General features: G+C 37.2%; 1 protein-coding gene across 1 annotated transcript in view; it reads right to left on the bottom strand.

Moving 5' to 3' along the window:
* Nucleotides 1–7,718: 7,718 nt before the first annotated feature.
* LOC121158641 (CD2 associated protein) overlaps nucleotides 7,719–12,200 on the bottom strand; it is an 82,237-nt gene continuing 77,755 nt past the window's right edge. Inside the window, exons 17-18 of the mRNA XM_040983509.1 lie at nucleotides 11,741–11,804; nucleotides 7,719–10,975 (exon numbers count right to left, since the gene is read on the bottom strand). Of these exons, the coding sequence (XP_040839443.1) occupies nucleotides 10,934–10,975; nucleotides 11,741–11,804 (106 nt within the window). The 3' untranslated portion in view covers nucleotides 7,719–10,933. The remainder of the gene's footprint in view (nucleotides 10,976–11,740; nucleotides 11,805–12,200) is intronic.

Raw genomic sequence — 12,200 nt, 5'->3', positions numbered from 1 at the left:
ATCTCCTGTAAGTTTAATTGGCATTCCTTTATATGTCAATTGATTTTTTTCAGGTGCACATTTAAGGATCTTTTCCTTATGTTCAATTGAAGAGAGCTTGATAATCACGTGTCTTGGTGAAGATCGGTTTTAGTCAAGTCTGTTGGGAGTTCTGTGCTCCTCCTACATATTATTTCCCAATTCTTTCTCTAGACTAGGGAAATTTTCTTTATTATTCCATAAATATATTTGTAAAACCAGTTTCTCTTTCTGCACCTTCTGGAATTCCCATAACTCTTATATTAGGCCTCTTAATAGTGTCTTTCAATTCCTGAATACTTTGTTTTGGCCTGATGCAGCTCTGCTTCCAGCTTTTTATTTGCTTCCCCTAAGTGACAAGAAGTATCGTCCAATTCTGAGATTCTTTCTTCTGCTTGCTTCATTCTATTTTGGAGACTCTCCATTGTACTTTTAATTTGCTCTACTGTGTTCTTAATTTATGATATATCAGTCTTGATTTACGTTATTGCTGCTATGTCTTGTGTAACATATTCCTTAAATTCTTTGAACTCCTGTGTTACGTGTTTCTCATTGTTGATCAGAAGCTTTAAAATGAGTTTTCTGAGTTCTGTGTCCCTCATTTTCTCAACGTCTTCCTCAGTTAACTCTGAGGTTAGCATAGAGTTTTGCTCCTTTGCAGGGGAGTCATCAGTAATATTCATTGTGTCTTTGTCTCTTCTTTTGTTCTTGATCATTATACTTCTGGTTAGCAGAGTCTTCTCCTTGGGGCAGGTTTCTAAGCTGTGTCACCCACAGGTCTACAATGAGATTTTACTTATTGCAGTTGGTACACAGCTCTTTGATTGCAGCCAATTGTGCCACTCCCTCTAGCAAGTTCCAGGTCTGGGTTCTTATGTTACATTTCCACCATGGTCTCCTTAGCCCCAACTCCTGGCTCAAAAGTCTCCACCTCCTGTGATACCATGCACCGTTGTCTGTACAAACTTTTCTCCCACTTCCAGGTTTGAGCAGGTGCCAGGATTAGGGAGACACCATGTGTCCTATATAGCTAGGTTGTTGCTACTGCTGATCTTGCCTGAACCTGTTGAACATTAGGTTTGGGTGCCGCATGGACCTATTGTGACCTGTATGATGCCACAGTCAGTATTATTTTCCTGCGGGACCAGTGCAATCCATGGAACTCAGTGAGTTCTCATAAGCTCAGCACATGTGCAGTTCACTGATGTTCCCTGCACTCCTAAAGCTTTTGCCACAGTGTACAAAATGGTGCCTGACATACCACTACTAGAGTTCTTGATCTGCTGGCCATCAGGTCTGAGGGCTACCCAGGCCTGTCTTGAGTGGAACCTGTAGAATGCCACATTGCTTCAGTTCACTGAGTCAGAAATGAGTTCACTCCCAGCTCAGCGCATGCTCAATCCTTTCCTTTGCCCTTTCCTCCTTATGCAAAATGGTGCCCAGTTTGGCTCTAGGGGCCTGACTGGGCTATGAAATTCACCTTGTTCTCACACTGTCCATCTGGGCTCTGCTGCTCTGTCTCTGCTCCTGGTCAAATCAAACAGGTCAGCAGCATGGACAGTTTTTTGTCTGGATTCACTTTCCAAGCTCCCAGTGAAAGTCCCTTCCTACCTGATTGCTGGTAGAGTTCCAACTGCTGGTAGAGTTCAGATTGTCATTAGCTGAATCCTGCTGCAGCATCAGTCACCGCAACACCATACCGTTGTGTCTGCTGCTGTCCTGTGTCTGTCAGTCTCCAGAGACCCCTCTGCTGTTCTGTCCTCTCCTATTTCTTGGAATGTGTTCTCTCTGCTTCATCCTGATTAAATATTTCTCCATCCGTTTAAATGTGTCCTTACCCTATTCCGCCATCTTGATTCCTCACTGTTATCTTAACAAGCCAAATAGCCTTGTCTTAGGATGTTTGCAAGTAGAAGGACAAGAAGGAGTAAGAACAAAGGCAAGAGAGTGAGAAAAGTGTGAGGTGTTAAATAGTGGTCTTTTTTTTTCCTGGCAGAGACATTTATGCATGCCTCAGTTGGGAAAATCTTCAAGAGCTTTGGGAGGAACTGAGCTGGGCTGAAGAGCTATTGTATTTGCAGACTTGCTATGGGAGGTTTTTTTGGGAATCAAGTATAGATCAGCCTCAGGGCCACATACATGACAGAAACGGCAATAACTTGGTGCACGTTAGGGAGAAAGTCTTCACTTGGGTGAATAGCAAGGGCAGCACAGAGCTGAAGTGTTTCCTTAGTGCCAGGACATTGCACCCACTTTCCACTGTGTGAAATGTCCCACTCTTCTGCCTCCATAGCAAGTTTCAGATATTATGTCTTTCACATGACTATGTCCCTTCTAGCGCAATACTGCTCTCTGCTCTGTGATCTTATCATCCTGAAATTACTACCTGTTGGACATTTCAACCCCACGTCAGAGACAGAAATCGATCCCTGCTTAGACTTTGAGCTGAAATGGATGCTTTCAGGGTATGAATCACTGGCATCACAGAGACCTCACTGACCACCTGTCCTGGGCTGTACTGTCGTTTTTTAACTCTGTGTGAATTATAACAGACCCACATCTGAGAGAATTCAATGGGTCAGAGCTTTTTGTGATTTGCAGCTTCTCCATGAATTCATGGTTATCATCACGCGAAAAAGCAGTTGAGCTTTATTTGCCTGCCATCTAGTGGTGATTCAATTTCCCTACAGAAGTTGACTCAAGGTCTTTGCTTCTTTGTTAAGAACTGTGTCTACTATTCAAATTTGTAAAAATGTATACAAAGAAATGAAGAATTTTCCCTATAATCTCATGTATGACTATGATATACTCATCAATATAACCATACTATAAGTCCACTGGCAATGGATATAATAATTTACCTGTGAACAAATTTACCAGAAAAATTGTCTCAGTCAATAAAAAGGAACTCAGAATGGAATAAAACTAGAAGAAATTTTGAATCCCAATTCAGAATCCTTCTTTTAAATGATTTAAGTAGAGTATAAGTCATATAACTAGTGTGGGCGCTGTAGTGCATAGGTCAATTGAGAGGTCTGCATTCCTCATCGGGGTACTTTGAGTTCTAGCTTCCCAGCTTCAGATCCAGCTTACGATTGACATGTAATATGGGAGGCAGTGGGTGATGGCTCAGGGTGTTGTACTCAAGTTCCTGCCAGATGGAATGCCATGGTCCTGGCCTGGGCCTGCCCCATCCCTGACTGCTGTTGGCATTTTGATGGATGAATCAGCAGACTGAAAACTTCTGTCACTCTGCCTTTCCAATAAATAAACACTAACAAATATATCAAGCATATGATCAGGACCGCAGGCTTAAAAAAAAATCACTTTCTCATCTCTGAAGGATAATACCAACTATCTCATGGGATCAATGACTATTATCTTTACATGATTCTTGGACACTGTTTCATAGTAACGACCACACAAAATTAGGTGGATTACACATAACTTCTTTTAGGTGAGTTACTAAGTTACCAAGATCTAATGTCCAGGTATTAGTTAAACACACTAAGATTCAGAGGCTGGTGTGGTGGCAGTCTAACCCTCCACTCCCCAGTGCTGGCATTCCAAATGGGTGTCCGTTTCTGTCCCGGCTGCTCCACTTCCAATCCAGTTCTCTGTTTATGGACTGGAAAAGCAGCAGAGGATGAGCCAAGTCCTTGGGCCCTTGCTCCCATGTGGGAGACCTGAACAAAGCTCCTGGCTTCAGATGGGCTCAACTCTAGCCTATTAGCCCTTTAAGAAGTGAAACAGCACATGGAAGATTCGTCTCCTTTTCTCTTTGTAACTCTGCCTTTCAAAAATAAAAATATTTCCCCAGTAAAATACTCTAATGCAGACTCCCTAAAAGGGCGGCTATTTTATAATAATTAACAGTGGCTAATCTATTTATTTATTTCAAAGCCAGATACACAGAGGAGAGACAGAGAAGATCTTCCATCCAATCATTCACTCCCCAAGTGACCGCAATGCCTGTACTGCACCGATCTGAAACCAGGAACCAGGAACTTCCTCCAGGTCTCCCCCACACAGCATTCATATGGGATCCTGTTGTGTTCAAGGCGAGGACTTGAGTCGTTAGGTCATCCTTAGCCCAACAGTGGCTAATCTTGAGATAGTATTTCAAATATTTCTTTTTTAAGAATTTTTTAATGGAAGAGTTGTAGAGAGCAGGAGAGATAGAGGGGACGTTGAGAGGCTTCCTCTGGATTCATCTTTGACAACTTTAGGACCTTTGGCAAAATCATTTTATTGTTAAGATTTATTTTTATTTGGAAGGTTTTACAGATAAGTGAGACACAAAGAGAGGTCTTCTCTCTGTTGGTTAACTCTCCAGCTGGCTGTAATGGCTGAAGCTGAGCCAATCTGTAGCCAGCACCCAGGAACTGCCTCTAGGTCTCTGACAAGTGTGAAGGGTCCCAAGGACCTGGGACATTCTCTGCTGCTTTCACAGGCCACAAGCAGAGAGCCGGATAGCGAAGTGGAGTAGCCAGGACGGGAATTGGCATCCCTATGGGATGCTGGCATGGGCAGTAGGAGAACTTACGTGGGGACCATGACCTCTTTCATTACTTACCAATTGATCCACTAGAAATTCAAATTACCATCTTGTAAGCCATGGAATAAACCAGGTTATTTCATCATGCTCAAAGAGTAGTCCACAAGGCCAAACTTACCTTCATCATAACACTACTACTTTGAATCTTTTAAAATGTTATAAATGCAATGGATGGCTGAGGTTTCATCCACAGACACTGGTACAAACTCACTGCATTATTTATCACCAACAACCAATAAAGGAAATGCCTCACCTACCTTTTTCCTGCCCTCTAGTTGTCCTTCCCTAATTGTATATGTAAGGAATTAAGATGGGTAAGTTTTTCATTACAGTCTTTTCAACACTGGTATATGGTGACCAAGGTTAAATATTAAAATTATGCTGAGTTTATTTAAGGAATGTGGGAATATTCCAGTTTTCATAGCTTTGGGTAAAGATAAACTCAATTACATTGAATCTGCTTCTTGTAATATTTATAATTGTTGAAAACTGTGTTCTAATCATGTATTTTCTGTGAGCCTTAAAATACTAACATTCCTTAAACTGTTTGAAACAGCTATGATCCTGACATTGCTACCTTTAGAGCCTATGTATATTTTTTTATTTTCACATGGCATAATGCTCTATTAAAATCTTCAAACTTGCAGTCAATGGTTATCCTTTAACATTCTGTAACTTGGGCCCAGCATGGTAGTCCAGTGGCTGAATCCTTACCTTGCATGCGCCAGGATCCCAAATGGATGTCGATTCCTATCCTGGCTGTTCCACTTCCCACCCAGTTCCCTGCCTGTGGCCAGGGAAAGCAGTCAAGGAAGGTCCAAAGCCTGGGGACTCCGTGCTCAATTTGAAGGAAGCTCCTGGCTTCAGATTAAGTTCAGCCACAACCTTTGTGGCCACTTGAGGATTGAATCAGCGGATGGAAGTTCTGTCTCTCCTCTTCGTAAATCTGACTTTCTAATAAAAAACTAAATCTTTAAAAAAACCTCTAATTTAAGAAACTCCTTGGAGTCCCAATTTGTCCATTTTGCCTCCTGAGATGCAAGGAATTTTAATCAAGCCCTTCTCTAAGAAAATTGCTTTGTTAGTTTAATGTAAAATGCATTACTGAAATACTTTTATCTACCTGGTGATTCACGTTTGAATACTGTCAGTCATTTCCTGAATACCTCAACGAGAGAATGATAAATTCAGTACATTATATAAGGCACCCTTTCATTGAATGCTCCCCTCAGTTTTCAAATAGGGTTTACAGTTAATGTAGCTCACATTCCCCGGCTAGGGCTTAGCCCTTTCAAAAAAATCTGCATCTTGCACTAGTAACTATCAGGAAAAATTCAGACTTAACTGTTCTCCCATTTTGTTCTAAACCTCAAAGCATTGTGAAGGTCTCTTTGCTATTATCACTTCTTTGAGAGGACATGTTAGCTTAACCTTCCCTGCCTTTTTCATTCTATTTTTTTAAATAGGTTTAAAGGGAGAGGATGAACAATAGTATTATCATTATCCTGTGAAACAAATTATATCAGGATGCTCAAAATTTTTATGGGAAGACAGAATTGCTTTTTGGCACAAAAATTGAAATTAATGTGAGAATTTTTCATAGATTTTTGAAGATTGTTAAGCATTTTTATCTTGTTCAATTAACATTTACATCATTCCTAAAACTACACCATGACATGAAATATTAAGAAATTTTCTTTATAAAAGTTTACTTCTAATTTTATTCACATGATTTTAAAGAAACAGGGGCGTGGTTAATAAGAACACTTGTAATCCAACAGGGAAAGTGTCACCCCATAGTTGCCAAATAAAAATTCTTCTAGGATAGACAAATAGGTTCTCCACAAAAATCCTGGTATCTATTTTTTTTCTTATTGTTATTAACATTGTATTATGTGATACAGTTTTATAGGCACTGGGGATTCCCCCCACCCCTCGCATACCCCTCCCCCCATGGTGGATTCCTCCACCTTGATGCATAACCACAGTTCAAGTTCAGTTGAGATTCCTTCCTTGCAAGCACATACCTAGCATAAAGTCCAGCGTCTTATTGTCCAGATAAGTTCAGTGGCCTCTTGGGGAGACCTTCTCTGGTCTGAAGATAGGGCTAACAGAGTAAAGTTCCGGTCAGTTAAAAGCCCCAACAAAACCTCAGTATCAATTTTTTAAATTCACTTTCCTTGTGCAGAACAAGCAGAGTCAGAATACAATGACACTGTGAGCCACCCTCTTTTCAATCTTAACTGGAAAATAAAACCACCTAATAGATAACAGTTATGTTAAACTGCTAGGAGCTTTTATTTCCTGGAATGTGGCTAAGTGCATATTTTGTCTTCAAACTACATCATCTGCATAAGGTCGCAATGGACAATCTCCAATATGCTCTCAAACACTAAAACTCCGTAATCCAAAACTTTATCATCTGTACATAGGTCTAATTTTCATTCAGTGTTTGCACAGGCCAATAAACAAGAACATTTTACACTGGATTTTTTTTAAGTAAAAATGACATACACTTCCTATATAGCTTTATAGTAGTGTCCTTTTCCCTGTTTCAAACCTAGAGCAATGCATTTGGCATATTTCCCATCAACAGGACGTGACTCTTGCTGTTCTAATCCACCTTGTTTCCTGTTATTTATGAGGATCTTTTCAGCAGTGAGTTCAGAAGCCCAACACACTTCCCAGCAAATGTTGCTCACAAAACCAAGCAATGGGTAGCTGAGGCTGAACAGTTTCAAAATCTTTCTGGATTGGATTCTGTTTCTCCATCTCTGTACTGTAACTGAATTTTATTCTTTCAAATCAGTTTTTAATCACATGATAAAAAAAGATTCCACTGTGGAGAGAACACCCATACTGAGTCTAGTATGTTTTGTTTGTTTGTTTGTTTATTTATTTCAGGTTTTATAAAAACATCAATCAGATGAACTCAAAGCCCAATGCTCTTGGTAGAAGCAGTCACTGGCTGGCAGCAGGAGCTCCCCTGAGCAACATGACGCTGCACAAATACACAAAATCTCTCTCTCTCAGACAAAGGAATGCAGCATTCAAAAATCTTTGTTGGAAAACTCAAAATAATATAATTTTCATCAGGCTCTACAATAAGCATATGGTAAATAAAAAATACAGACTGACAATAGGCAATTCGATTCTTTTTTATTATTAATTTTTTCTTTTTGAAGAAAGAAGCTTTTTTACAGCACCTGTAAACAAGTCAGTGAAATACTACTTTGAGACTCCTCATTTATGTATGTATTTGTATATGCAAATTTTTGGAATGTTAAATTATCACATCAATTGCATTACATAATAGTTATTGAAGGAGAGTCAAGCTAAAACATGGTAAAACTTTATAGCTGAAATATTCATAGCAGCAACTTTTAAAAGATGATTTTATTAAATCAAGTCATTGCACTTGGTCATTTTATTGCTACAGCAAAAAAAGGCCATTAGATTATAACACTTTTTATTTCTGATTTTAGCTGATTGTCTCATTCTATTCACACACTTCAAGTTTAAATGCAAGCATAAGACGTTTATCAAAAAATCTAGAGAGCATTTGGATTGTTTTATGATCTCTGATAAACAGTATGGAGCATTAAAAGGGAATCCTTGGTCACACAAGGCCCAGTCTCCTTCAGCTCAGATTTAACTGTCAGTTTTACAAAATCCTTACAACTTAATTCTGTAAAAATCTGTGAAGTTCTAAAGAGGCAAGCAATTTGTAGTAAGAAGCTTAATGGTTTCTCTTTCTCTCTCTCATATACATACACCAACACACACTCACACACACACATACACACACGCGCACGTACGTACGTAACATTGAAATACAATTAGGAAATTAGTAGTACATGTCTTAAAGAATAGCAAACCTGAACTATACTTTCACTAAAAGTTTGGCAATGACAGATTCCATGCTATTCATCTTTAAACTGTCATCTATATGTATGTGTGTGTGTGAAATTATTTCTCTCTCACGTGAGGCTATTTTTGTTACATATCATTGTGTGATAGGAGCGTTAGTTAAGTCTAAACATTAATAATGTTGCCACATCAAGAGCAATACTGGTAAACTGCTACAATAAAGGAGTAATTTTCTCCCTTAAAATTGCTTATTTTCCTTTATTATTTTGTTAAGGGCAGAAAAATAGACAATAGTACTTTAGTCACTTTTCTATTTGGTTGAGAGGTATACAAGCAAAAACTTTAAATGTTATTCCAGTACTCAAACAGCCATTTTGATTTTATGTATAACTGAAAAATGACCAACAAAAACTTCAAGAAGCCTGTGACCTGCTGGAACACATCCACCTCACTATTAATGTAGGGAGGGATAACTTAACAGATTTTCCAGAGGGAAAACTGGAGGATGGTTTCTAGGATCAATGTTTTTAAATTTTTACGTGAAGATGAAAAATAAGATCTAATTTACTTAAGAACAAAATCATCATTAAACAGAATGTGAAGCAACAATTTTGTTCAGTAGAAGAGCCCAAAGATGTTAAAGAATTCAAATATGCGTACTCATTGCACAATTAACTTTCTTTAGAAGTACAAATATGAGTTGTAAATCAAACATTAAGTAATCACATATCTGAATTTCTATTTTTTACTCTAGCTCTATTTCAAATAATATGACAAACTTTCATTTGCACAATTTCTGTATTATGAGATTAAAAGCATAAAAGAAAAAAGTATTGGTTTGGTGGTCTAGAATAACCAAAAACTGGAAGCATAACTGGGACTCATCTGCTATCATACAATTTAAAAAGTATTTTTGTGTGAATGAAAACATTTCCAATTTATAGATTTAAGTAAACTCAAATGTATTTTTAGACATGTTATCAATTACATTTAAAGCATTCAACTATTCATAAATGACTGTGAAATCAACTCACTTTTTCTATCAAAACATTTTGACTATGGTGAAGTATATTTGGTTTAAATAAGGGGTAGTGATATGCTTTACGACATGCAGGTTGAATACCCCTTATCTCAAATCTTGTGATTAAGTGTACCAAGTTTTTAGAGTATTTGCATGTACATAATGAGCTATCTTGGAAAAGAGACCTATATCTAAATATGAAATTCATTTACGTTTCAAATATACCCTCCTATATACCGAGCCTTAAGATAATTTAATACAATATTTTGTGTGTATTTTGACTACAAAGCATCACAAAAGATATGTAAAATTTTCTACTTGTGTCATGTTAAGGCTCAAAATTTTTTAGAGTTTGTGTCATTTTCAATTTTGGGCTTTTGGTTTAGGGATGTTCAACCTGTAGTGACACTCTTTCTATAGCTAGCAGGTACACAAATGATAGCCCGTAACAGCTCCTTGAGTTAGTTTGATCTACCATTGTAAAACCTGAGTATTTACATGATGATAGCTTAAAGTATGAAACCTCACATGTATTTCTGAAAAGATTTGGGCTTTGTGTTCCTAATATGAACTTAACTAAAAATCAGAGGAAGGACCACGAAGAATTAATGAATGAGTAATATTTGAGATTGTAAAATAAGCAGAAAAGTACAGCAATAAGGCTGGTGTGTACATATTTCATATGTGCTATAGTTTCTAGGCACAAGTTAAGGGTTAGATTGACATTTTTAGATATTTTAGACTTAATAAATTTAAAATAAAGCTCATATTTCCCTAAATGTTTACAGTCAAAACATTTTACCTAAATTTCTCTTATGAATGCCATAGTGCAAGCAATATAAAACTGTTTTAAAAGTTGAAGAAATATTTTGATCGTTTCATTAGTCATCACTTTAGGCATGGCTGAGTAATCTGGCTTACAGCTAGTAGGCCTACTTCACCACCCCCAGTATCAACAGCACTGCAGACAAACAGGAGCAGCAGTGTGACAGAAGTAAATACATACACACACCCAACAAGTCCATCCCTTAGGCATCATGGAGCAAGTAATGACTACAGTTACTATAAAGCTAATCTGAACCTCTGAAATAGTTTATCTTACAGATTACTTGTAAAGATATTACCATATTCATAGATCTCTTTAAAAACAATACTACAAGTTTCAATAAAAAACTATTGTGAACTTTCTTTCCTTTTTATACAGATTCAGTAGTATTTTCAAGCAAACAGATAAAAAAAAGTTTGCAATCCCAGCACAATAAGAAATAAGGCCTCTTTTTTTATATTGGCAAAACAAAATATATATAAAAAAATTTTACCCTCCCTTACTTTTCTACAGACATTATAGTTCATACACTAACATTTATTATCACAACACCAGCATTTGTTAAGTAAGAAGTCAGTTGAAGTCCACAGTGTTGCTTCTGAATCCCTGTAGCAATCAGAACTTTAGGGTCCACACCACCTCAGGAAGACGGAAGAACTTTCTTCAGCTTTTCTATTTCCACCTAAAATGCAACACATAAATTGATCAATAGACGAAGTCCTTACTTTAGTAAGCTACTATAATCCATGTCATTAAGATTTTGATTTCCACCGAAAAATCCAACTTCTTCTAAGTGCAACAAATATTGTTGAATGAAGAATCATCAAAATGTACAATATAAATTATTAAGACAGGTGACAAGAAAAAAGCACAATGCTAAGAAGCATTTTAAAACAGAAAGGGAACAACGTCTGAAAAAAGGCAAAACACAACTTTCTCTGACATATGCAGCACAAAGAATACAATTGATGACAAAAGTGAGGGGATGAGAAAAAGAAAGATCAGGAAACCAAATAAATTAAGTTAAAATGCCAATCCTTGATAAAGAATGAAGATATAACTAAGTGGGAAACAGAAGCTGGGAATCTAACAGCCTACCCATTAACAGCAGCTTTGTCCCCAGGGAGATACAAAAAGAAAAAAACAATTAACTACAGAGGAAAGGGAATTGTATACACACAACCTAAAAAAGAAGCAGAATCTTAAAAGGCAAATGTTTTATTCACAGAATGTTTTAGGTAGGGTCACACCACCTAAGTTGGTATTCAAAACATATTAATTATATGAATTCCTGGAATATTACAAGGGAGAGAAACATTTTAATTAAATATCTACCAAGTGGGAGGGATTGTCTAATTCTTAGTAGAACCAATCATTCACTTAAACTGAGAAAAAGCACAATAGTTTATGCTGGTTGAAATCTCAGCGCTGAAAATAAATGAATTACCTCTAGGTTACTTCTTAAAGCCTTTTCTTCTTCCAAATCTTTTCTTAGTTTTTCCAGTTCTTTCCTAAAAACAAATAAAGTACTTATTACTGTTAAATTTTTAAATCAAATAATCTACTTGAATAATGTTAATAAGATCCTGGTTGCCCAATTTCTCAGAACATGAGGAAAATATTTTTTTCCTTCTGTTTTATTTTCAAATTTATGATGTAATTCCATGAACTCTGTAATTTCCCTTAAGTACTCCCAAAATCCTACCTCCCAAGTGATTTCCCCCATATTACTACAATAGTATAGCCCATCCATCATAAGCAGTCATAAGTCCGCCATTCTGCTATGTAAGTATATCCTTTCATTGCAGTTACAGACACTGGCAGAGTCCAGCATCCTATTGTCAAGCTATATCCAACAATTTTATTGGGAGTTCATCTTTGGTTTGGAAGTAGAGATGTATACTGCA

This window comes from Ochotona curzoniae, unplaced genomic scaffold, assembly GCF_017591425.1.
Source record: "Ochotona curzoniae isolate NIBS_2020 unplaced genomic scaffold, NIBS_Ocur_1.0 contig_3819, whole genome shotgun sequence".
Lineage (NCBI taxonomy): Eukaryota > Metazoa > Chordata > Mammalia > Lagomorpha > Ochotonidae > Ochotona > Ochotona curzoniae.
Note: the sequence above shows the minus strand (reverse complement) of the source record. Positions and strands in the feature narration are given on the sequence as shown.